Source organism: Spodoptera frugiperda, chromosome 19 (genome assembly GCF_023101765.2).
Source record: "Spodoptera frugiperda isolate SF20-4 chromosome 19, AGI-APGP_CSIRO_Sfru_2.0, whole genome shotgun sequence".
Taxonomy (NCBI): domain Eukaryota; kingdom Metazoa; phylum Arthropoda; class Insecta; order Lepidoptera; family Noctuidae; genus Spodoptera; species Spodoptera frugiperda.
Genome location: NC_064230.1, coordinates 7,888,320 through 7,914,850, shown reverse-complemented (window position 1 = coordinate 7,914,850; position 26,531 = coordinate 7,888,320). Strand labels below are relative to the sequence as shown.

The following is a 26,531-nucleotide window of genomic DNA, read 5'->3' as shown; positions in this document are numbered from 1 at the left end:
TTAACTACCCAAGTCTGCTATTACACCACAAAATCGAAAAAAGATGTAATATTAAAACTCGGTTTTACAAAACAGTTTTTAGTATGAGTTTGCTTTACGTTCAAAGTAATCGAAACGAGAGCCAACCAATAAGAGCGCCAATCGCGCTCTCATTTTATTTTCGTTCAATGTAAAGCAAACTCGTACTAAGGGTACAGTAATTCTACGAAGGTATACTCCCTACATACCTGAGCAACTGTTTCCTCTGCTGGGCACAGAGCGTCCGCGGCGTGAGGCAGTCGCAGCTGTGCTTGTACCCCGCCCACGCCGACACTGGAACAACACAACATATACTTACATTACTTCATTGAGTTTTATGAGAAAATTATCATCAATACTGATTGATGATGACTTAACTGACTTAACTGTACGGTCAGATGGGCAACTGGCTGCTTTTTAAAAACGTTGCCCCACATTAGGATTTTCTCCTGTGTCGTGGGTGCGTTTACAAACATACAAGTTTACATACACATGACACCCAGACCCGGAAAAACCATATTTGGGTCACACAAAGAGTTGCTCTGTGTGGGAATCGTATCCGTTTCACGTTACGCGGCAGCCTGTTGCTCAGCCACCGCACCAACCGTGCAGTCGTATATATTTTCATTACTTCATCTTAACAAGGAAGGATCGTCATTGGAAATAGCAGTAGTTTATATCGACATTAACGCGACGTCCTACGTTTATTACATTATATACAAACATGTGACGGCACCGCGTCCAGTTCACGCGAAAATATCAAGTCAATTGATCGCGTTATATCGCCGTAACGCATTGCCTTCGCGTCTAGATCGCTCATGCAGGACGTCGCATAAGTATTGGAGCCTCTAGCCAAATGCCACTTTAGTTCTTGTCTACAGAGAGAGTAGAAAACTCAATGTATGAGGATGATTCTGACTACGGCGGTAAATCAATGATATAAAATATTGACAAAATTAAATAGTCCACTACTGGGCTACTAATCTCGCCTGTACTGTATAAAATAATTTGTCATAATTGTCCCATTTATTTAAGTGGGTTAGGGACTGCTGTTTAAAAAAATCGTGTTAATCGGAGAGATTTGTAGACTGCCTCGTTGGTCGTGAGGTTGCAAGTGCGATTGCCAGGCTAGGGCTTTTTCGGATTTTCGAATATTTCTCAGTAGTAGCATGGAGTCTGGAATTGTGCCCGAAATTTAGTAAAAGATTAAGTCCTTATTACATGGGACTTATAACACAAATGGTGTACATTGCACAGTGGCATTACGTGCCCGTAATGTCCAAGTCTGGATAATAAAATAAGTCGACGAAAAAAAAAAGATTCATATTACACGCACACTAACCGAGCCGCTGAATTCTCTGTTCTAAAATCATTCACCTTATTTCTTTATTATACTGGACTCTACTCAACATTGTAAAATTAGTAAGTAAGTGAGGGAAGTTGCGAGGCGACCCCATCACAAATATTTTTATAACTTACTGGGGGCGTCTCAATCACGTGTATGCATGACAATGTTTGAGAAAAAATTAAAACATTTTTTTTATATTAGTTAGAGTCTGATGTTTGTTGTATGTCATGATTGCATTAGTAGTGTAGTGTCAGTAGTGTGTAGCGTTCCGCGCGCGCTTCAAAGAGTCATCAGACCATCACAGATGGGGCCCAGTAGGGCTGACGCCTGATCCGGAGCTGTGGACTACCTAGCGGGTTTACCGGGGCTCCGGTTCGGAAAGCAGGAGAAGGAACGGGGTGGTTTTTAGTCAGTAAGAGTCTGACACTCCCTCTCGCCTCGCCCAAGGTGAGAGAAGTCATTGGATGATTTTCCCCCCTCAAAAAAAAACAAAAAAAAATTGTCAGTAGTGTATACGTACGGTCCGCGGGCGTGGTCCGGTCCCGCACGTGTCGCAGTCGGTCGGCCGTGTCGGCGCGGTGCTGCGGCCGCAGGGAGCGCGCCAGGCGAGCCCGCGCCGCGCGGACCCACGCCGCCACGCCGCCCGCACCGCCGCCCGACCACATCTCCACCTGTATACGGACAATACATATATAACAGTTAGTTTGGCTATTTATGGGAAAAAAACAATATCCTGTTAGGTACAGTATGTTAATTATAAATCCTATAAAATTATAAACTGAGTATTCAGAAAAGTACACTTGTATACATCGCACAACAGTCTGTATAATAAGTATCAACACTCTGTATAACAGGCTCTGCGAAGTCCGTATATAACAAGCTATAAGCAAGCATATGAATATAGAACGATTTATAATAACTTTTCAGTGAATCGAACTAAATATGTCTGTTTATTTGCCTGTCTTTCACAGCCAAACAGAGCAACGAATTGACGTAATTTCTTTAAACGAAGATAGCTAAAGGGGTAAACTGAGCCATAGATTACTTTTTGTCAGTGTACCTTTGGTCAGCAGTGGCCAATTATAGGCTCATAATGAATGGTACTGAACATTCAGTATAAACTTACCTTGAACGTGATAGTAGAAGCTGCCTTGAAGTTCTCCAATATCTTGTAAAACCTCTCGCCAGCGTTCCTGGAACAACACACAATGAAACATTAATCACTTAGTTTCTATAAGCTGGTAGACGAGCAGACAGTGAAAGGCCAGTGGTGTTACAAGTGTGTTGCAGGCTTTTTGGGGGGTTAGGAACTTAAGGATTGTTGGGGAATTGGGGATTGGGAAGATTGGGAAGGGAGGTAATTAGGCCTCCGGTAACCTCACTTCTGCCTGGGTATGTACTAGGTATAACGTGTTCGGTGAAGATTTTGGGATCTGCGTGCCTGAGAAACTTTTTAACTCAAGAGATCTCACATTCGACCTTGCCGAGTAAATACCTCGGTACACGGCACCAAGAGCATATGCTACGTCCATTGGGTTTCTGTGAGTGCAGAGAAGTTCTTGGCTTATAGCCACGATGTGCCGGTAACTTAAACAACGTAAGCATTGTTTAAAAAATTTCGAAATACCGAAAAAGCCCAGTAATACTTTGCCCGATTCGGTAATCAAACCGAAGTTTACTCCCAAGTAAATTATTATGTATTCGTATTACTTTTTTTTGTATGTTAGAACAGATATTTTGATGATTGATAACACTATAACAGTAATGTACTAACTCCTTGTCGAGCGGCTTGTCGTATGGGCGACAGAGACATATGTTGTGCACGATGTCGCGCGTCACGTCGCTGTGCGCCGCCAGCTTCGACAACTGCTCGTGGATTATCGCTGACCCTGCAACAATGTGTGTGTACATATGTTAATGGTAACTCGACTAGTTTCGAGAGACGATTGGAGCTCATATTTGTGAATAGCATTGTGTAAACATTAAGTAAATGAATGTGAGAGTGGGAAGTGATTGAGTGTGAATGAATGAAGCAGTGAGTAGTTGCGTGAGAGTGATAGCATGTATGAGGAAATGAGTGAGTGGGTAAGTGAAGTAAGATATGAGTGAGTGAGTGTGTGTGTGTGTGTGTGTGTGTGTGTGTGTGTGTGTGTGTGTGTGTGTGTGTGTGAGTAAGTAAAAGTAATAGTGTGTGATGGAGTGAAGGAGTAAGGAAATTATTGATTATGTTTGAGTGAGTGAGTGAGTGAGTGAGTAGTTGAGTAAGTGTGAGTGTATGTATGAGGAAGTAAGTGGTTAAGTAAGTGAAGTAAGGGATAAGGGAGTAAGTGAGTGAGTGAGTAAATAAGTGTAGTATGTAAATGTGTATGTGAATGCAGTGTAGACATCGAGTACATAGCACAAGGCACGTACCTTGCGGCGCGGTGAGCGCGCGGTGCAGCGTGTGCATGTCCCAGAGCTGCGCGGGGTGCGGCGGGTGTGTGGCACCCGGCGGCGGGCGCGGCGGGGGACTGTGCCCGCCCGCCAGCCCGCGGACCACGCGAGCTGCCACGCCCACTGTGCTACCGCCTGGGGGGACGGGGGACAACTAATTTATTAACTTGAACAAAAAAGGATTTTTAATAAGCCTAATTGCAGAAATAAATTCCTTGTTTCTGGTATATAAGTCAATAAGACAATATATTGTGTCTCGCTTGGATCTGCAATACTGCATACAATGGGTTAATGCTCAAACCTTCTCCGTGTAAGAGAAGAGGCCTTTGGTCCACAGTGGTTGCTTATAGACAATATGATATACAGAACTTAAAACGGGATACCATGTTCATTAGTTTTTATGAGTTTCTGATATTTCGGCACTGTTGCTCATCCGTCTGTTAGTTCAACCGAGATCATGACGCTTGCAACAGTACCATAATATCGATTATTCATACACATAGATAAACATGATAAATATCCCGTCTCAAGTCCTAATGATGCATATTACTAGTGACCATGTCAGTTTAAAAACTTATATGATTACTAGCTGACCTAGCAAACTTCGTACTTTGCCTCAAACATTTCTTTTTTTTCTCACCTTTTAAACCTGAAAAAACCTGTGGGACTTCCACAAACAAGCCGTTCTCGAGTTTTAGCGAGACTAACGAACAGCAATTGATTTTTTTATATATTAGTATAAATATTGCGAGTATACGTACAATGCGCGAGTGCCCAGACTACGTCCCGTATGACGGCGAAGACGGCGTCGGCGTTGTTGGCCAGGCACAGGCAGAGCCGGCAGTGGCAGCCGAACCGGGACCGGTACACCCACTCCTCCGTCATCATCTCCATGCTCCTGCAGGGGGGGGGGAGTGGTCATCATTATTATTACAACTTTCGTGAGACATACTAAATTAATTACTATGTCATCGGCTTCGACTGTATATTAGTTTTACATTGTTCTCACATAGTTGAAGTAATCGAAACAATGTAACCAAGAATTGTATTGTAAATCTGATTGAAAAAGAGTAACCTATGGAGTTTCTTGCTCGTTCTTCTCCATAGGAATCTACACTTTGGAACGAGCAAATAGCTTCACTAGAGGACTGACCGACAGACAGACGTTATTAATATTATTATATTTGCTTTGACGTTCAAAAGTGCCTTTCTAGTCTATTTGAAATAAATAATTTTGACTTTGACTTTTTTTTTTACACACGTAATTGTTTGACGAGGAACTCGACTAGGTTCAAGCCTTGCTAGTGGCTCATATTTATAAGCAGGATTTAGCGACACACGACGACGCGACGACTGTCGCTGCTACTGTAATGCCAGTAGCAGCAGTAGTGAATATGAGCCACTGGCATGGACTGAAACACTAGTCGAGTTCCTCGTCAAACAGTTACGTGTGTAAACTGATAACATAATAATGTAAACGTTCATCATAATTAACAAATCTTTACATTTTTTATATCAGTCTGATGACTATACATAATACAGTATCAATTTATTTCAAATAAATCCTAAATTAGGCACTTTTGAAACGTCAAATTGAATTGTCCTTCAGTCTGTCTATCAGTGAGACTGGGTGTTCGTTCAAAATTGTAGCTTCAAATGTAGAAGAACGAGTAAGACTGCCTCGTTGGTTGAGTGGTCTCGTTTTCGATTCCCGGGTCGGGCGAAGTATTATTGAGCTTTTTTCGGTTTTTCGAAAATTTCTCAGTGGTAGCACGGAGTCTGAAAATGTGCCCGTTAAATGGCAATAGGCTCACCCCCTGTTACATGGGACTTATAACACAAATGGTGAAAAGTGTGTGTACAATGTACAGCGGCATTACGTGCCGTAATGTGCACCTCTGCATACCTCTTCTGGGATAAAAAGGCGTGACGTTACACATTTTCAGCATGATTGACGGACATCCTTCACATTTATAATAGTAGTGTGATAGCTTTTTTGTGGGACAAGCCCGCCACAACCTCCCATACTACTGCAACTCCTGTGCACCAGGATCTACAGTAGATACAACCATGTAAACACCGGAACACTGAAGTCCAACGTCCCAGGGACATGAATGACTGTAGCGTGATGGCTACGCATAATAGAGTGTGTACTGACATGTTAGTTCCGATGAGCGTGAACATGAGCGCGGAGATCTCGCACCACGAGTGGAACACGCCCATCAGCCACTCCGCCACCGGGGACCACTCCGCGCTCGACTCGCTGCGCTCCGCGTCTGTGGATAAACACAAACAGATAGATTATTTTATTTCATATATATAGCGAAGGCACTTTCGAACGTTATATATAGTAAAGAATATTAAAAAAGGATGGTCATACTAAAGATTACAATATTAAAAAAAGGCTGTAAAAGCCGGCGGTAGGACTTTCTAGTTGCTTAACACGTTCACTGCCATCATTATTTTTTTGAAGTTCATAGCGATGTCAAAACCTAATGATTATAGCGATGCCGCCCTATAATCATTAGGTTATTGCTAGCAGATTATGTAATGAGAATTCCAAAAGGCAATTTTGGCTAATTTTCGAAATATCACTAAAACATTTAGGACAGGCTTGACGTGTTCGAGGCGTAGTTATAGAAATTCGCAAGAACACGGTAGGAGTGTCGGCGGCATTGAACGTTTTAAAAAATATCTAGCATCAAACTCTCGACAGTTCCAAATTGCAGAGAGAAAGAGACAGAAAGATCCCCCAGAACTTGCAAGAGTGAGTACTGACATTTTAAGGTAATCTTACTTTAAGGACTCTTACTGACTAAAAACCACCGCGTTCGTTCTCCTGCTTTGGGCCGGAGCCCCGGTAACCTAGAGGCATACTTAAACTTTTCGTTTTATTTTTAATTTCATATCAAAACCTATAAATTATTTATCTTCATTTCATTAGTTCATTTGTGTTCACGAAAGTTCGCAATAAATAGAATTGTAGTATGCAATCTGCGAAGTTTTTTTTGAATTAGAGTAGGCCCCCTGTTCCGTTGTCCGTAGCTCCAGGCTTCGTATTATCTGGGGCCTTAGTCTGCTATTACAATTGTGTCAGAATGGTCGATCAATGATCAGTGCAAGAGGGACGGAGCTATGTAGGTTGTATAGCTCTGTCCCTCTCGATCATTAAGCAGTGCAAGAGGGACGGAGCTATGTAGGTTGTATAGCTCTGTCCCTCTCGATCATTAAGCAGTGCAAGAGGGAAGGAGCTATGTAGGTTGTATAGCTCTGTCCCTCTCGATCATTAAGCAGTGCAAGAGGGAAGGAGCTATGTAGGTTGTATAGCTCTGTCCCTCTCGATCATTAAGCAGTGCAAGAGGGACGGAGCTATGTAGGTTGTATAGCTCTGTCCCTCTCGATCATTAAGCAGTGCAAGAGGGACGGAGCTATGTAGGTTGTATAGCTCTGTCCCTCTCGATCATTAAGCAGTGCAAGAGGGAAGGAGCTATGTAGGTTGTATAGCTCTGTCCCTCTCGATCATTAAGCAGTGCAAGAGGGAAGGAGCTATGTAGGTTGTATAGCTCTGTCCCTCTCGATCATTAAGCAGTGCAAGAGGGAAGGAGCTATGTAGGTTGTATAGCTCCTTCCTTCTCGCACTGCTCAGTGATCGACCATTCTGACACAATTGTAATAGCAGACTAAGGCCCCTGGCTGCGTGGTACTCACCCATCCCGCAGACGTAGTGCAGTAGGGCGGCCTCCTCCTCGGCCGTCACCGATGTGTCGTCAAACTCTAGCACCTCGCTGCCAGATAGCCTGCGGGGGGAAGAAAGTTAAAAAAAACCATGATAGATACCACCTACTGTCATGGGGTAGGAATATAATGTATATATTTATAATAACTATCGTGACACATACTAAAATAACTAAAAATCACGGTTTACTCACGTATTCTCACTATGATGAAGAGTCCCTCTGTGACTCGACACTAGTAGAGCTTTTCTCCATTAATGTACGTGAGTAAACCGAGATTTTCAGTTAATTTAATGTATGTTTGAAATTGTGGGCTAGCCATGCTTCGGCACTACTGAGCCGGCTCGACTGGAGTGATACCACGACCTCATAGTACACCGACGTGAAACAACGCTTGCGTTGTGTGAGTGAGATTACCAGAGGCCCAATTACCTCCCTTTCCAATCTTCCCAATCCTCGATTCCCCAACAACCTTAAAATTCCTAACCCCCCAAAAGACCTGCAATGCGCTTGTAATGACTCTGTTGTTTCAAGTGTCCATGGGCAGCGGCGATTGCTAACCATCAGGTGGTAAATCATAAAAAAAATTGGCTTTTGTTTTTTTTTTTCGATGTGTCTTGTACATGTCCCGAAGCGGTAGGCAGAGGTGCACATTACGGCACGTAATGCCGCTATATAATGTACACCCCTTTTCACCATTTGTGTTATAAGTCCCATGTAATAGGGGGTGAGCCTATTGCCATATACCGGGCACAATTCCAAACTCCGTGCTAATACTGAGGAACAGATCCTAATCTCTTGAAAAGTGTTTATTAATAGAAATAAATATAATTAATGGAAACTTACATGTCAGTCTGTGGTTCAAGAGGGGAGTGCAGATCCTCCTCGGCGGGTATCTCTTCGTGAACTCCCTCCTCCGTCGACGCGAGAAGCTACAACATGGAGGCAATGATATATTATCAAATTATTATTTATTTATTTCATTTCCACACAGATTACATTATTATAGACTAGGCCCCACAAAACCGTTGTAATGGTTTGACTGTGGGGTCACTGAATCTCTATGTTAATATGTTAAACATTCATGTCCAAGTAATATAATTTTAATTTGCGTTTAAATCTATTTATTTTTGTTTCACTCCTTATGTTTGTTTTTATATTTAATCATATTTTATTTTGCGGCTTCACTTGCATTCCCGAAGGATAAAAAGTCACAATCTATCCTTATTCCAAATTTCATCCCGATTAATTCCATCGTTTTCACGCGATTGAGTAACAAACAAACAAACATGCAAACGACAATAAAACAACAAAATTTCGCGCGCGCGTGCTTTCGCATGATCAGCTGTTAGCAGCGAGGCGCCCGCGTTATAGGAAGACTACTAACTAGGTAGGTATTTCGGAACTTTGAAATAATTAAATTTTGTTGTTTTGTTATTGTAATAAAAATAAAACTAACGAGTATACAAAAAAAGTTTCTTCGGGAAAGTTGTTTGTAATCATGAGTACAATCACGTGTTTAAATATCGTTCACTAATTATTACCAGTCACCCTATATGTGTGTATATGTATGTACCTTCCACAATCGACATACCTGCAGTATGTCCTCGTGTCGGATGAAGGAGTGTTCAGGGTCCGGAGCCGGAGCCTCAGCGCTCAGCAGCGGCAGAAGGAACTGGCCCATTGCTGGGGCCTCCGCCTGGGGAGAAACATTGGAATCTTTATCATCAACATGCCAATGTGAGGCGGTGTGAGTCCACTGCTGGAGTATAAAATCATGCTTTGCAGGTTCGAAGATCTCAGTTAAAAAGGACCAAATTTATAAGAGAATTGCCTGTCTAGTCTCTATTAGATAAGTAGTCCCTTAGTCAGGTATACGATACCCGTAGGTAGAGTAACGGTGCTACACAAAGTAACAGTTTTAATTGTGGGAGAGCACCCTTCGGCTCGACCAGAGTGATACCACGGCCTTACAGAAAACCGACGTGAAACAACCCTTGAATCGTTGTGTGAGTGAGGTTACCAGAGGCCCAATTACCTCTACTATCTTCCCAATCCCCGATTTCCTATCAACCATGAAATTCCTAACCCCCAAAAGGCCGGCAACGCACTTATAACACCTCCGGTGTTTCGAGTGTCCATCAGCGGCGGCGATTGCTTACCATCAGGTGATCCGTTTGCTCATTTACCATAAAAAAGTAGGTTATATATTGAAGTACTGACCGAAGCTTTGTGCTGATATCCGTTGCAGTCCACGTCGACGGCTGCAGGCTTCATGGACGGAGCGTCGGACGAACCTGGAGCAATAGACATGTGTTTGAGAACAGTGGACACAGTCGGCTCGGTGGCTGGACAACTATCTACCGATTCCCGCACGGAGTATGTAATCCGCAACAAACATGTGTTAGTGAATGGTGGACTGTACAGTTGGTGCGATGGCTGGGCAACTGGCTACCGTGCAAAGTATTGCCGGTATGGAGCAACTCTTTGTGTGATCCACAAATTGTTGTTCCGGGTCTGCGTGTCATGTGTATGTGAACTTGTGTGTTTGTAAACGCACCCACGACACAGGAGAAAATCTATCTAGTGTAAGGTCACGTTTAAAAAAACAAATTACATTTATTTACTCAATAGTTTCTAACTAGTCATATTGATTTACTGTTCCATGTTTTTTTAAGAGATTTTGCGTAGAATAGCATATTTATTTGTTCAAAATCTGCTAGAAAAGTATTAACTAAAAAAGTAAATTTGGTTATGGCCAAATCAATAGTTTTATTGTTTTTAAAACTCAAAGCCATTTGTTTTAAGTAGGGAAATCTAGCCAATTGGCTAGTTTCCTACAAGTCAATCAATACTTCTTTTTCGAAACGTCAAACACGATGTTTTCTATTAATTTTGTATGAAATAGTGCGTTGTGACGTCATTACATTTTTACGTCAAATAGCAGACTTATTTCTAGAAAATTACCTAGCTATTTTTGAATACATATTGTATAAATTGTAAAGCCGAAATAATTTATTGTTGTCTGAGCAAACTACTTAATTCTGTGTAGCCGGTGACCGACGCTAGCGGAGGATTTGCCTTCAACAGTTTTCTATTGGCAGTCGAAGACTTACTGGCCGCACTCAGAGTCTTTTAATGCTTACTTAAACTATTCTTTAGTAACGATTTTGTATGGAAAACAATTGCTAAGGATTGGGTTAAGTAATCATTAAATGACTCTGAGTGCGCTAGTTAAACACAATTATCAACTCACATGGATCGTCCAGCTCGGTCCACTGGTCGTCTGAGTCGGAGTCGGCGCCCACGTCCGACGCGTCCGACACGACCTCGACCCGGCGCACGCGCATACACACTGCGCGCCGAGCGGCTGCACTGCGACGACGTGACATCTGGTGGCAAGAACATGAATGTTAGGAAAGCTGAGAACCCGCATTGAGCAAACATTGTGATCAATGCTCAAACATTCTCCGTACGAGAAGAGGCCTTTGGTCAGCAGTGGCCACATAGAGGCTGTTGATGAGTTGAGTTGAGAACAACAGGTTGACTCAACAAAGTACGTAGTATCTACCTCTGGTGTTGCGGTGCCCAAGGTTAATGGGCAGTACTGATTGCTTACCATCAGGTGATCATTCTGCTCATTCGCTCCCCTAAACTTTGCGGCGCAGCTTTAGTATGTGATGTATCTATAGAAGGGAAGCCATCCACAGAACGTAGTTTAACTAAGATCGTTTCCACCGGTGCTAATCTATGTGCACCAATGAATATGATTGGTGGAAGCCAAACGCATCCACAGCAACGTAGCATAGCACGTCTCTGGTGATATAAGACACTCTCATAGGTCTCTAAGTGAGCTTCAGAACTTGTAAGTTCACATTATAAAGTATGGGACCCCTACCTCCTTCCCCTTAGCTATGGGCCGCCGCCTGGGTGCCCTCAGGGGTCTCGAGTTGCGCCTCGGGCGACCCCCGCGGCCCCCCGACCACGACGACGACGATGACCCACTGCGAGAACCACGGTGGCCCATCTGTGAACAAGAACATCATTATTTAATACAACTATACAATTTATAAACAGTTACCGTAAAACTGGGTGAATAGGGATCGGGAGGTGAATAGGGACAGAAGAGAGGTGAATAGGTACAGGGAAATTCTTCATAGTATCTATTCACCCCGTTTTACTGTACTTCTGCGCGGTTTCACCTGCTCTGCTTGGCCCCTACTGGTTATAGCGTGATGTTTTAGCCTATAGCCTTCCTTGATAAATGCACTACCCAACACAAAAATAATTATTCAAATCGGACCAGTAGTTCCGGAGATTAGCGCGTTTAAACAAACTCTTCAGCTTTATAATATTAGTATAGATATGTAGTACATTTTTAAGTGTGGGAGAGCCATACTTCGGTACAGGAGGCAGGAGTGATACAACGCTTGCGTTGTGTGAGTGATGTAAGTGAGGTAACGCGGGAGAACAATGATTTGTTAAATAAATGTTTAAGGTTTTTTGAAGAAACACCCTTGTGCTATGATATATGACCAAACCCTAAAAAACGAGTTTTCTTAGACAGTCAAAGTCAAAGCATTTATTTCAATTAATCCTAAATTAGGCACTTTTGAAACGTCAAATTGAATTATCCGTAAGTCTGTCTGTCAGTGAAGCTAGGTGCTCGTTCCAAAGTGTAGCATCGAATGGAAAAGAACGAGCAAGAAACTCCATCGTTACTCTTTAACACATTGAACGCCGTGGTGGTCACCGGTGACCGACGTTAGCGGAGGATTTGCCTTCAACAGTTTTCTATTAGCAGTCAAAGACTTAAAAAAAAATCTTCAAAAAAGCTTTTAATTCAATTCTCATTTAAAAATTATAACTAGGTACAGGTGCTCATGTAGAACACTCACAAACATTATAATAAATACTTCTGCTATACCTCTCAACAACTACCAACCGTCATAATATAAACACAAAAATACAACGTTGAAAATGAGCAGATGCCGTATAGAACCGACCTTACCTAGTCACCTCAAAATGCATAATGCATTGTATGAGTCAATAGACGAGCTAAAAATATCTTTCAAATGAAGAAATGAAAATATTTGTTGGAAAAACATAAAGGTAAGTAGGAAAAAAAACGTGAAAGATGTGTGTTAGAATTACGCCATTCGGCATTCTAATTACCTATTTTAGGGTGCTTTTCGACGAGAGATGTATTATGTAGCTATGCTACGAAGATGTAATAGCTACGCCGTGAAACTATGTGACTGTTTCCACTGATACTAAGCTATGTAACAGTACAAGGAAGATGTACTATGAAGATGCGCCGCCGCAAAGTAGCTGCACGTGGAAGATGCATAGCTCGAGTAAACGATGTGTCGATATAGTTATTATATGGAAATCATACATAGTACGCATCCATACCACGAAATCATAGCTCGCATCTTCCATATAAAAAACATAGTTATCTTAGTCCAACCCGTTTCTATAGGTGCTAAGCTACAGGTGAAGATGATTGGTGGAAACCAAACACATCTACAGCAACATATAGGCTCACCACCTATTACATGGGACTTACAACATATATTGTGAAAAGCGAGTGTACATTGTACAGTGGCATTACATGCCATAATGTGCACCTCTGCCTACCCCTTCCGGGATTAAAGGCGTGACGATATGTATGTATGTCTACAGCAACATATTATAGCACATCTCTGGTAGAAAAGCACCCTTAGTCTACTTTTTAAACGGACAAAAAGTATCATGTTGTTTTTTTTTTCCACACTGTAGTGTTGTATGACTATGCCTATTTTCCTATTTATTTTCTTATCTAGCGGTTAGTTGTTACCTTTCTGTCTACCCCTTCTAGGATAATGTTAAGCACTGTATAACCTTTGTTGTTTGTGATTGAACTACAAATCCTTAAATACTTATCTGTACTAAGTAATTCACTAAAGATAAACATGTGTTTGTTTATTTATTTCACTAATCTGTGAAAACATCTGATAGTCATATTCTTGAAAAAGGTTATATAAGGCTGACAAATAAGATAATATGGGACAAATTAGGGAGAGACTGCCTCATTGGTCGAGCAGTTGCAATTGCGACTGCCGGGCATGGAGTCTTTGGTTAGAGACCAAGTGTTAGGCCAAGTATTACAGGGCCTTTTTTCATTTTTCGAAAATTTCTCAGTGGCATGGTAGCATGGAGTCTGGAATAATTTTATCCGGTATAACACAAATGGTAAAAAGTGAGTGTACATTGTACAGTGGCATTACATGCCGTGATATGCACCTCTGACTACCCCCTTGAGGATAGAAGGCGTGACGTTGCAATTGGGACAATTAATATTCAAATACTCAAATGGTATTCGTTTTTAATCTCTAATTCCCACTCAATGTAAATTGTTTTTAATAATAAATTGAATTGAACTAAGTTTGGTTTGAATCATAAACATTAAGTTTGATTAAAACATTATTGGGCTTATGTTAGAAGAATCCAATAAGAATTTATAATAATAATTTCTATTTTTTTTTTTATTGTTTTCCCACACTAGGATTTTCTTCTGTGTTTGTTTACAAACATGAAAGTTCACATGCACATGACACCCAGACTCAAAACAACAATTTGTGGATCACACAAAGAGTAGCTCCATGTGAGAAGGCAGCCAGTCAAATTGTAGGTAATAGTGTTTATAACTTTATTAGAAAATCAAAAGGGCAAATCTGCTTTTAATCTGAGCAGAAACACTAAAACACACTCCGAAGTCACAGTCTAATTAAACTTCAGACATATTGAATGAAATATAAGTTCAAAAAACTGAATAAGGAAGACAGAATAGAAGAAATATGCAATGGTCTTTTAATGGTCTTTTAAGGTAAGAACCATATTAGAAGTTTAAGTGAACCTGCCCTGACTATTACTGAGCAATTTTCGAAAATCCGAAAAAAGCCCAGCAATACTTTGCCTGACGCGAGAATTGACGCCGACACCCATTGCCTGGCAGTCACACTTGCGATCACACAACCAAGAAGACTTAATTAATTGAAAACTGATCATAACAGATCATTGGCTTGTACCAGAAAAACCTACTAAGAACACTTCTCAAGATTGCAGACAGTTTGAGAAGTGGGAATTGAAACTTGAGACTCCCCACTTGGCCAATGAGGCAGTCAGTTTTGGTGAAGTTTATGCAATTTTCAGGTAAACTTGATAATATGCATAATGTAATGTGGAAAACCCCTGAAAAATGCTAATTTTTGTTTTTATAATCTTTATTGTATTTGTTTTCACGTTATTCATGCAACATCAGCTTTAAGCAGTTGATTACAACTATTATTACATAAAATAAACATTGAATTCATTGACATGACCCGCCCCAGCTTCGCATGGGTGCAATGGTGATATATTATGCATGTATTATATGTATAAACATGCCTCTTGAATTACTCTATCTATTAAAAAAAACTGCATCAAAATTGTAATATGTAGTGATAAAACTCATTTTCTACCATGATCCATCCCAAAAGCTGTACACAGATGATGATACTTCTAAAATTCATGCATATTTCTTTTAGTGTTAAGTTATCACTTAGTATTAAATCATTGGTTAACATATAATTGGTGACTGTATAAGCCAACAGCTTATGTATAATATTCTTTATACATAAGCTGTTGGTATACCATTAATTAATAAATAAGTCGGAACTAGTATGAGTTTTAAAAGAGATACGAATGGAGTTTCTTGCTTGTTTTTCTCAATTCAAAGCAACACTTTGGAACTAGCTTCACTGACGGACAGATGATTATTTATTTCTTTTATGGTTTAATTGGAATAAATGATTTGACTTTGACTTTACATGGGATGGTGATTTTAGTAGAATACACCTCTGTCTATTCTGTTGAAGAACAACATCTGCTCCAATAGAGCATAAGAAGGGTGATGATGACATTGCTTTATTTATGTGTATAAGGGAAAGTGATAAAAATAGTAAATAAAATATGTTTATCTGACTAACAGTCTATTTGTTTACATTCTAAATTCTAATTAGAATCCAATGTTTCATATTCAACTTTATAATATGTTAGTTATCAAAAATAAATAAATGGGAATCGTAAGAAAAGATACAGACTTTACTACAAAACCTACCAAACCCTACCATTGCTGCATTTAACTGACCATTTCTTCCAAATTAATATTTCATGAAGATTAACTCTAATCATTATGCAAAGTGTGGACATTTTACAAATAAGAATTTAGACTACAATAAGAATAACTGAAATTTTGTGTTAAACTAATAACCAGGTACCAGGCAAACAGGTTTTCGAGGAGTTGACACAACCCAATCAATAGAGGTAACACTCTCAATGTGGGATTGTCACAAAATATACACAAACAGACTATATGTATTGGCGAAACGAAGTTCATTGACACTTAGGCCCAGACAGTGGATTTGTCAAGACCGAGCGAGTAGATCAAAGCAGCCATATTGGTACTCACGGCTATTTCGAAGAGTGACGGGAAGTCCTGCTGCGGCTCCCCATCAGCTAAACCCGCCAGCAGACCGAGCTCCGCGCTCAAATCCGCAAGCTCCGCTCCGATGCGATCCGCGCGATCAGCGTCACCCAGCTCATCCTTCAGGATGTCTCCGATCTCGTCCGAGACCGCGGCCACGGCTGAAGCGACCTCATCAGAAGGCACTCCTCTTTACCCAAACCCTCGCCACCGCCGGCGAATAAATCGGCACCCTCACTACCACCTTTCCCACTACGGCCTAAACATTTCTCCATTGAAAACATCATTTAAGAACCGAATAACACAACTCATACGACAAACGTAACATCTAAAGTCACCGCAGGTTCTTTTAGATCACTCGAAAACAGATAACTCGGTAATTAAAAGACTTGAAACCATTTTTTCATCGGCACCGATATATCCCGAAGTTTTTGACAATACCAATATGGCGGCGATATTTTTAGCTATTTTGTGACCAGTTGCAAGCGGATAACGTGACAATATTTCGTATGGCAATTTTCATTTTAGGCCTAAATTGCGTTTTGCATTCTCATTTGATACGAAAATGTTTATGTTAATTTTACAATTACTTTTTTCTTTTCTAAATTAATTTCATTACGTATCAATGTCTCTCTATAATATTACAATTAAATCTCACAATGATCCCTTACAAATCCAATCTAATCGTAAATGTTCAAATAAATAGCAGTTGAGCTGTTGTTATTTCTAAAAGTCAAAACTAAGTAAGATTTCAATTATTTTTAATGTAGCACAAATGAAACTTAGGTAACAAAGGGAGTACGTCTGCGTAAGAGGAAGATAAATTAAATACAAAACATCCTTTCTCTACCAAATACCAGTCTGTGCAAAGATCAAGGTTATGCGCAGCGCGTGGTGATGCGATCGTAATACAATAATGGATTGTCATATATCTACATAGTCAAACTGATTTGAATTTAAATTGCAGATGTATTAAGGTGCAGTGCACATGCTTGTCACTTGGGTATTTGCTTAGTAAATAGTACTCAGAAAGTTGATAAAGTGTCAACGAATTTCTTGTAGGTACTGCGCATTGGATAATAATTTTATTCAGTTAGTTTATACAAATTAAGAGACTCGAAGCTAATGATTCGTAGAATAGTTTTGCTTTTTATACAAAGGCTTTAAAATCTAATTGCGGTTTATTCCCGTTTAATTAAGAGTTGTCAGAAAACAAAAATAGAGATCTAAAACCTGATGTTATAAGGTCTAATTTTTGAGAAATCAAGACTAGATTTCATCACATTTTTTATAATGAATTTCCTTAATTTATTCTATATATATTAGTAGGTAAATAAACAAACTATAAACAAATATGCCGTACGTAAAAGTCCTAATTTGAAATTAAACGAACTGGTTTACAATTTCGTTCATTTCGCATAAATCCATTTGCCCTAGTTGCAGCTTATTTTTATTTATTAAACAGTCGTAACGATTAGGTAAAATGATTTAAAGCAAATATTTGCATCATAATAACAGACGATATAAGATAACAACGATTTTAACAAATCACAGATTTTCTAAATTACGAAGAAGCGTAGATATACAGAAAGACTTGATATCCAATAAGAAGCGAAATTAAAAAGTGTAAAAATTTTGACACTTCAGCAAGGTTGACTTTGACAGAACAAGGCAAATAGGTTACTGGTTATTTGACACAAGCCGATTCTGCGCGAAACACTAGCGAAGTTATTTTCGAACCTATATTTATAAATTGTATATGAAAAATTACATTGCAGGTAAAATGCCGCATTGCGATGCACGCTGTAACAAACACGCGATATTTCTATAACAAACAACACGGTTTATTAATTAAATTAAACCAATGAACAGCTGAGCGAAGATTACCATTTTCAATTATTTTTTTAAATTCTATAATTAGTCTATTAAATAGGTCGTAAGTGATAACCGGAAGTAGTTTGTGTTCTATATAGTTTTAAAATTAAAAATGGCGGTTCAAAATAAAGTTTTGTATGCATTCCGTGGTTGGATCGCGTTTGTTGCATTTATGGATCTTGGAACAACGGGACGGTCTTATATCGAAAGGAGGTCGTTTCTAAGCAACGCCGGCGATGAACATCTAGACGGTAAACTATTTAAATACTTACTAACTTAGTATTTTACAACTTAACTTGCTTTATTCTAACTTTCGTGAGACATACTAAATTAATTATTATAGGCTTAGGCTCACCAAATATTACATGGGACTTACAGCATAAATTGTGAAAAGTTGGTGTGCATTGTACAGTGGCATTATATGCAGTAATGTGCACCTCTGCTTACCCTTTTGAGGATAAAAGGCGTGACGATATAATAATATTAAAAAAGTTATGGGCTTACTCATGTAACTTTATGATGAGGAACTCGGTTAAGTCCAGTGCGTTTCTCATCAAACAGTTATGAGAGTAAGCCGATAACATAATCATTAATTTAACATATCTCTAAATATATTTGCTTCTTAGATTGGTAATAAAAATATAGGTACTTTTGTATGCATCAGTTTATCAATCTCTGCTCTACATAGATTGAAGAATATGCTGACCTTTTTATATTAAAACACTCAATGAGTATGGTTTAGTATCATTGAGGCGTAGAACTGACTTCAATACTTGGGCAGAGAATTTGGTATTTCTAGTCATAAATAAAACACAGTTGAAGTCAGTCACAGTGATTTATCTTTTATGACTGCATGTTTGCTGCGGTGGCTGGGCAACCGGCTGCCATGTGGTGGGTAGCTGGTTCAATTCCTGTATGGAGCAAGTATTGGACTGCCTCAAACATGTTGTTCTCACCTGATAGACCTGCCCTGGATTTACACAAATAATTTAAGACCAAAATTGGCCAAATTGGTCCAGTCATTCTCGAGTTTAGCAAGACTAACAAACAGCAATTGATTTTTATATATAGTAATTTATATTTTTTTTAATTTTTAATTTAAATATTGTATTTTTATATTACAGGAGACTTCACGATATCAAGGATGCTGGGCATGTATTCGCTGCTCAAGGCGTTAGCGCTAATACATTGTACATTATACATACATTATAGACCGTAAGTATTAACTACTATTTAAATATATAGGGTGACTGGTAATTAGTGAACGATATTTAAACACATGATTGTACTCATGATTACAAACAACTTTCCCAAAGAAACTTCTTTTGTATACTCATTAGTTTTATTTTTATCACAATAACAAAACAACAAAATTTCGCGCGTCCTGTAAATATTGACTCTTAAATGTATTTTCCTTGACTGCCTCGTTGGCCGAATGGTTGCAAGTGCGACTACCAGGGTTTTGGGTTCGATTCCCGGGTAGGGCGAAGTGTTTCTGGGCTTTTTTTTGGTCTCAGTAGTAGCACGGAGCCTGGAAATTTAACTGGTATATGGCAATAGGCTCACCCCCTATTACATGGGACTTATAACACAAATGGTGAAAAGTGGGTGTACATTGTACAGTGGCATTACATGCCGTATTGTGCACCTCTGCCTATCCCTTCGGGGATAAAAGGCGTGACGATATAATAATAAAAAATTAAAATTATATTTTCCAGTGTGGTGTCCATGGGCTATTGGTCTTTGACTCTGACCATCATTTTATACTTCTCTGAGGCATTCTACTTCCATTCCACGGACCTCAACTTCTATGTGGTGTTCCCTTGTGTTTTGAACAGTAAGTACCTCACAATTATATGCTTTTTTTATTATTATTAGCTTTAGGGTGCTTTTCTTCCAGAGATATGCTATGTAGCTATGTTACGAAGGGCTGATGCCTGACCCGGAGCTGCGGACTACCTAGCGGGTTTATCGGGGAGCGAAAAGCAGGAGTAAGAACGGGGTGGTTTTTAGTTTTTAGTCAGTAAGAGTCTGACACTCCCTCTCGCCTCGCCTAAGGCGGAAGAAGTCATTGGATGATTAGATGATTATAGCTAAGCTATGAAACTATGTGACCGTTTCCACTGATACTAAGCTATGTAGCTGTGTGAGGAAAATGCATCTTTCCATATAAGAAACATAGTTTAGCTGAGTCCGTTTCCACCAGTGCTAATCTACGTGTACCAATGAATGTGATTGGTGCAAGCCAAACACATCTACAGCAACGTAGCATAGCGCATCTCTGGTTGAAAAGCACCCCAAAACCTATAATTTTAGATCTATTATAGTTCTATCTCAAAAAATCATACTTAGAATACATTTACCAAACTACCATAATTTTTTTTCCTTCCAGTAATAACCCTAATAGGTTTAATATACCTACCAACAAAATTGAAGCTCTTCGGCCAAATACCTGGCACATCAGGCATGGATCGAGAGGTTGACGACGAAAACACACAGATACTGCGCAGTATGGGCAACTTTAGACGACGGAAACCTGGCAACACTGTTAAGAATAAACACGTTTGATAGGGCAACACTGGTTTTTGAAGATGACTTGAAAAGCACCGCTTTAGCCCTTAGTTTTTTTTTTGGAGATTTAGAGGTAAGAGCAGTATCTTGTAGGTCCCTTAGTACGAGTTTGTTGAACGAGATCGAAATGAGAATGCGTTCAGCGCTCTGATTGGTTGGTTTATTCGCAACGTCCAATCAGAGCACCGAACGCGCCCTCGTTTCGATTACTTTAAATGAAAAGTAAATTCATACTAAGGGTACAGTATATTGTAACCAGGGCCCTTAGTACGAGTTTGCTTTACGTTTAACAAAATTGAAACGAGGCCGCATTCGGCGCTCTGTACCTTTAGTACGAGTTTGTTTTACGTTTAACGAGATCGAATCGAGATTGAGCCGGCCAATCAGAACGCGAAACACGCTCTCGTTTCGATTTTGTTAAACGTGAAGCAAATTCATACTAAGGGTATTGTACCCTAAGTACGATTCTGTTGAAGAACGAAAACGAAACGAGATCACGTTTGATGCTCTGATTGGCCAGCGCGTATGAACTAACCAATGAAAGCGTCGAATACGCTCTCATTTCGATCTAGTGAAAAGTAAAGCAAACTCGTTCTTAAGCCCCTGATTGGTTGTTAAATTAAATTTCAAGTTCATTTTTGTTCACAAAAGTTTGCAATAAATGGAATTGTAGTAAGAAATCTGCGAAGTTTCGGACAAAACTTAGTTTTTCGTTGAATTAGAGTAGGTCTCCAGGTTACAGAGAAGCGCGTGCTTAACTGCCCTTACCCGACTCCTTGCATGAGCGATCTAGACGCGAACGTGAAGCGGTGCGGTGATACGCGAATTCAACGCGATGCGGTGTGACTAGAGTTGTCAGACAGCCGGAATTTTGTGTACTCTCCCGTGTCCAGTAATTTTATTTTGCTGTCCCGGAATGAAAAATTACCAGTTTTTTCACAAAAATACAATACTATAAAAGTTGTAACGTGCTCGCAAGTCGCGCTGCGTGAGTTGAGGGGCGGGAAGGGTGAGCTGCTCGCTTCGTTTCCCTTTTTTCATCAACTGATATTTCTAGGTGCCTAGTTAATTCTTCCTTTTATCTCGGATAGGACATCAAAACTCAGATTCCGTTAGTGTCCCTAGAAACGTCCAGGAAATGATGAGTCTGCATCTGGCAATCCTAGGTGTGACCAAGCCACGTGCGGTTAGGTTAGTTATCGCGCGAACTGGACGCGGTGACGTCACGTGTTTGTTTATAATGTCGGAAACAGAAACAAAACGAAACGATTCACATGCACGTAGGACATAGCCGCCGTCACACCGCATCGCGTTGGATTCGCGTGTCACCGCACCGCTTCGCGTTCGCTTCTAGATCGCTCACGCAAGGCTTCGCGTTAGGGATACTACGCTTATACTACGTCTCTAATAGTCAAATACTCAAACGCTACTCAATTTTAAGACGCTCTCAAATGTAGTTCTGTCCCTACAAATTCTTTGTATATGACAGAGATAGCACGAGATTTAAGTACAACTTAAATTTGAGTAGCATTTCAGTATTCGGGTGTAAGCGTGATGATGGTATGATTAGTAAAAGCAATATTACAGTGGCTTTCAAATACTCAAAGCTTTAAATATTACATATACAAGTACATACAATGTTTACCCGACTACCCAAAGAAGGGTAACGCTTTATCAAGCTGATTAATAACATAGATAGCCAAGTTATTTAGTATGCAGGTAAGAAAATAAAGATTCAGTACAGAGATAGTAACCATTTCTTTTTTTTGTATGTAAACGTTGCCTCACATTTTAGGAACAGACTTTGACTTTGAAATGCATAATTATAAGAACACTTTTAGGGGGGTAGAAAGCCCGGAGCTGCGGACAACGTAAATGGTTACCGGGGCTCCGGCTCAAATCAGGAGAAGGAACGGGGTGGTTTTAAGTCAGTAAGAGTCTGACACTCCCTCTCGCCTCACCCAAGGCGGGAGAAGTCATTGGATGATTTTCCCCCCTCAAAAAAGGGGGGGAAGTGGAAAAATCCACATTACACCCCGTTTTAAAGTTTAAAAATGCCGCGTTTAACGAAAAATTAAATACACGTGATATTTTATAAAGACCCCCGTCTCCTCTCGTGATTTTTTGTCGAACCCCCTTCCCCTAATTGACGGCACCTTACCTTCATACTAAATAACTTGGCTTATGATACCTTTTTGGAGATAAAAGGTGTGATGTTAAGTTGAATAGTCATTAATGAAGAAATATTGGTAAGTTTTAGAATATAACTTAAATGAGGATTTCCTAACTCTTGCCTTTAAAATCTAAGAAACTATTTTAATTAAGGAAAGGACTACTAATGTAATCGTCCAGAGGTGCGCATCGTACGCATCGCACGCAACGGATTTTAGTTTGTCTTGTTTAGAAACTCATACAACTGCGTCCACTGATCCGCATCGTACGGACCGCATCATCGGCAATGTCTACATGCGATGCGTACTGATGACGTCATACGGAATGCCGATGCCATAAATCCGAGTGTAAGTGACATCATCAATCCGATTGCTGATACTCGCGCGGCAATCCGAACGTTGCCGATACAGTGGACGTCTGAATAATTTGTCGGTTTGATGCGATCCGTTCAATGCGTGCGATTCGTACGATGCGGGCCTTACGCTATCCTTAAATCGTACATATTTTATAACGTCAATGCAAAAAGGTGGTAAGCGAGCTGCCAGCGCGCTTGCAGCTAGGGTTGGAGATCTTTATATTATATAAAAGGTTCAGGTTTATCAGAGAGTGCTGCTGTACGGTCTCTGTCAAATGTAAAGGTCTGAAGTCTATTAGAGAATGCCCTGACAAATGTCAATGGGTATGGTATACCCGCGGTAGAGTACGGGTGTTCACATCTATTAATTTAGTAAAATAATGTCCTTTCACTAATATTATAGTTTCTTACGCGACGTTCTGCGTGAGCGTTCTAGAGGCGAAGGCGATGCGGTGCGGCGCGGCGCGAATACAACGAACTGTCATAATGTATTGACGTGGCCTACGTGACCAATAGGACGTAGGATGCGGTGCGGCGATATAACGCGATCAATTGATATTAGTATCCTCAGTCAAAAATAAATTATTACAACTTTTCAATACAATAAAATATTCAAAAATAATCACACTTTCATTCATAAATTTGTTGAACTACTTAATTTTTGGTTTTTTTCTAGTTAAATTTCTAGAAATAAGTCTGCTATTTGACGTAAAAATCTGATGACGTCATAATAGAGTATTTCATACAATGAAAGTTCATAGAATAATAAATCGTTTTTGACGTTTCGAAAAAAGTATTGAATTTGACTAGTAAAAAACTAGCCTATTGTGTAGATATTGTCGCGCGAACTGGACGCGGTGCCGTCACGTGTTTGTTTATAATGTCGGAAACAGAAACAAAACGAAACGATTCACATGCACGTAGGACATAGCCGCCGTCACACCGCATCGCGTTGGATTCGCGTGTCACCGCACCGCTTCGCGTTCGCTTCTAGATCGCTTACGCAGGACGTCGCGTCAACCACTTGCACGAATGCTTCAAATTTAAAAAGATCTGACTTAAAAGTAAAGCTATTTAGATATAAGCACAGCCTGTCTTCTATATAAGTAGATTTTGTACTAAAATAAAAAAAATATTTAGTCTAAGTTCAATAGGGATGATGACGGGGTATGAAAATTAAAAATCTATTTAGTCCGTCAGTTAGGTAATGAAGAAATATTAGACACGTATGCACAGACGTATGTTTCTATTTTGTCGTATAAGATAACAATGCTTGGGTGAAACGAATCAAAGTTTAGGAGTGGAGTTTAGGAGCTAATATGTCATTTCTATGTACCTATAAACTGTACCTACCTAGAAGTGACGTCACGCGGTGTTTCAAATCGATATATCTTCGAAAGTATTTGTTTCCGTAAGAAAATAAAAAAAATAGGTGTCTAATATTTTTTCATTACCTAACTGACGGACTAAATTGATTTTTAATTTTCATACTCTCTCTACTATCCTATTGTGACCGTTTGGGACGTTTGGTATAACAGCAACTAATTAGTCGCGGATTCAATTCCCAGATCGGACAGTTACATTAGAGCAGCGTATAGTGCCAATAGATCAGAGGATAGAGGTAAGGAGTACGCTATTATACATTCTGTTTTAACAAAAGTTTCTCTTGGTAAGTAAGCGAAAAATGGTTGTGTGCAATTACCTGAGGGAAATCTCCTCCCCTTCAAGGGCTGAGAATACAGCTGTGTTTTCGGCACGCGTCCACAGGCCCGCATCGCACGCAACGGATTTTAGTTTGTCTTGTATAGAAACTCATACAACTGCGTCCACTGATCCGCATCGTACGGACCGCATCATCGGCAATGCCTACATGCGATGCGTACTGATCACGTCATACGGAATGCGTACGATGCGGGCCTGTGGACGCTTTCCTTTAAACGCTACTCCTAACCTCTATACGACATAGCCAATACATACCCTACCTATATAAAAATAAAGCATATAATATATAATTTTATATACTAGCTTTACAAGACACGTTTTATACTGTATAGCTTACAGAAATGTTACATAGTTTAGCTGAAGCACCTGTGTGGTAAGTTTACTATTTATGTATCGAGTTTGGTTCAAATAAATTACTGATTTTAATATAAAATCTGTGAATCCAAAGTCAAGCCGTGGTAGAGCCATGTTTATCATGAGTTGCATTTAGTAGCATTGCACTGATTAATATGAGCCTCTAGCATGGCTTGAAGGTTGAAACTGGTCGAGTTTCTCGACAAACAGTTACGTGAGTAAGCCGATAACATTATAATTAATTTTATTATAACTATTGTGAGACATGCTAATAAATTAACTAAAAATCGCGGTGTATTCGCGTACATTAATGGAGAAATGCTCTACTAGTTTCGAGTCACAGAGGGACTCTTCATGAGCAGCGTGCGCTGACGCAACGACGCGTAGCCTACTGACTGTGACTCGAAATTAGTAGAGCTTTTCTCGTTTTTAAATTACGTGAGTTAACCGTGATTTTTAGTTAACATAATAATTAATTTAGTATGTCTCACGAAAATTATAATATAGTCTATAGTTTCCTACCACTGTTTGCTCCCACGGGGTTTGAAAGCGTGATGTTACTTTAAAATAAGTTTTTTTTATTAAGCTAAGTATCCACACGATAATGTGCTTTGTAGGCAATAGATTTTTAATTATGTACTTAATAATAATATTTTTTTGAAATGTATATTTTGGAAATACATACTATATTATATCTGGTGAATAATTTGGTAAGACCTTTGTATACCCCTTAGTAGCAACAATAGTGATGTTTTTTAAGTCTTTTTACAAGGGCTACTTTTTTACAAGTTTTTTTTTTACAAGAAAATAATGTTATTTATTTTTCTCTTTTGACTCTTGACGAGAGATGCAAGTTGTACTGTGATTCTTTATTTATTTTTATGTAATTTCTAGTCAAAATTTTATTTAATAATTAATTTATTTAAACACATAGAAAACTAACCGCTGTGCAATTTGAATAAATAATGTGACAAAAAGCCATTTATAGGTTTTGAGAATAGCAGTATAAAATATAAAAACATTAGCGACTGACGACGTCAATTTTCTTTGCTATAAACCTCACGGAGTCCGAGAACTTTCCAATGAATGCAAAACCGGGGAAATCGGTTCGTGCGTTCTGGAGTTATATAAAGCGTAAGGAAGGAAAATCCGACTTATTTTTATATTATAGATTAAAGTTACTAATAATAGTTGTATTTCCAAAATATATAAAACTACTACTACCTATACAAACTTAGAAGGACCACATCAACCAGTGCCATATCATTATATAGATTGTTACATTTAATTATAATACACGGTTTGAAAAATTAATGCTAATCTGTTGTTTCATTTCATACAATTTAATACCTCAGTACGGTAAAACAGGGTGAATAAATGTTAATCACCCCTTTCCTGTGTGTATTCTTCCTATTCCTGTGCGTATTCACCCCATTCCTGTGT

General features: G+C 39.5%; 2 protein-coding genes across 2 annotated transcripts in view; one reads left to right on the top strand and one right to left on the bottom strand.

The window, feature by feature from the left end:
- Positions 1-16,539, bottom strand: part of LOC118280924 (uncharacterized) — a 59,806-nt gene extending 43,267 nt beyond the window's left edge. Inside the window, 15 exon segments of the mRNA XM_035601328.2 lie at positions 228-312; positions 1,887-2,037; positions 2,493-2,559; positions 3,141-3,255; positions 3,779-3,934; positions 4,561-4,697; positions 5,958-6,075; positions 7,508-7,596; positions 8,380-8,465; positions 9,128-9,232; positions 9,757-9,830; positions 10,790-10,925; positions 11,432-11,560; positions 16,025-16,230; positions 16,233-16,539. Coding sequence (XP_035457221.2) covers positions 228-312; positions 1,887-2,037; positions 2,493-2,559; positions 3,141-3,255; positions 3,779-3,934; positions 4,561-4,697; positions 5,958-6,075; positions 7,508-7,596; positions 8,380-8,465; positions 9,128-9,232; positions 9,757-9,830; positions 10,790-10,925; positions 11,432-11,560; positions 16,025-16,230; positions 16,233-16,326 — 1,748 coding nt within the window. The 5' untranslated portion in view covers positions 16,327-16,539.
- Positions 16,540-17,730: 1,191 nt separating this feature from the next.
- On the top strand, positions 17,731-26,408 carry LOC118281038 (uncharacterized). The gene is made up of 4 exons (XM_035601469.2): positions 17,731-18,165; positions 19,039-19,129; positions 19,633-19,751; positions 20,307-26,408. Exons 1-4 carry the CDS (start codon positions 18,027-18,029, stop codon positions 20,480-20,482), a joined length of 525 nt encoding a protein of 174 aa, XP_035457362.1. The 5' UTR covers positions 17,731-18,026; the 3' UTR covers positions 20,483-26,408.
- The last annotated feature ends 123 nt before the right edge of the window (positions 26,409-26,531 follow it).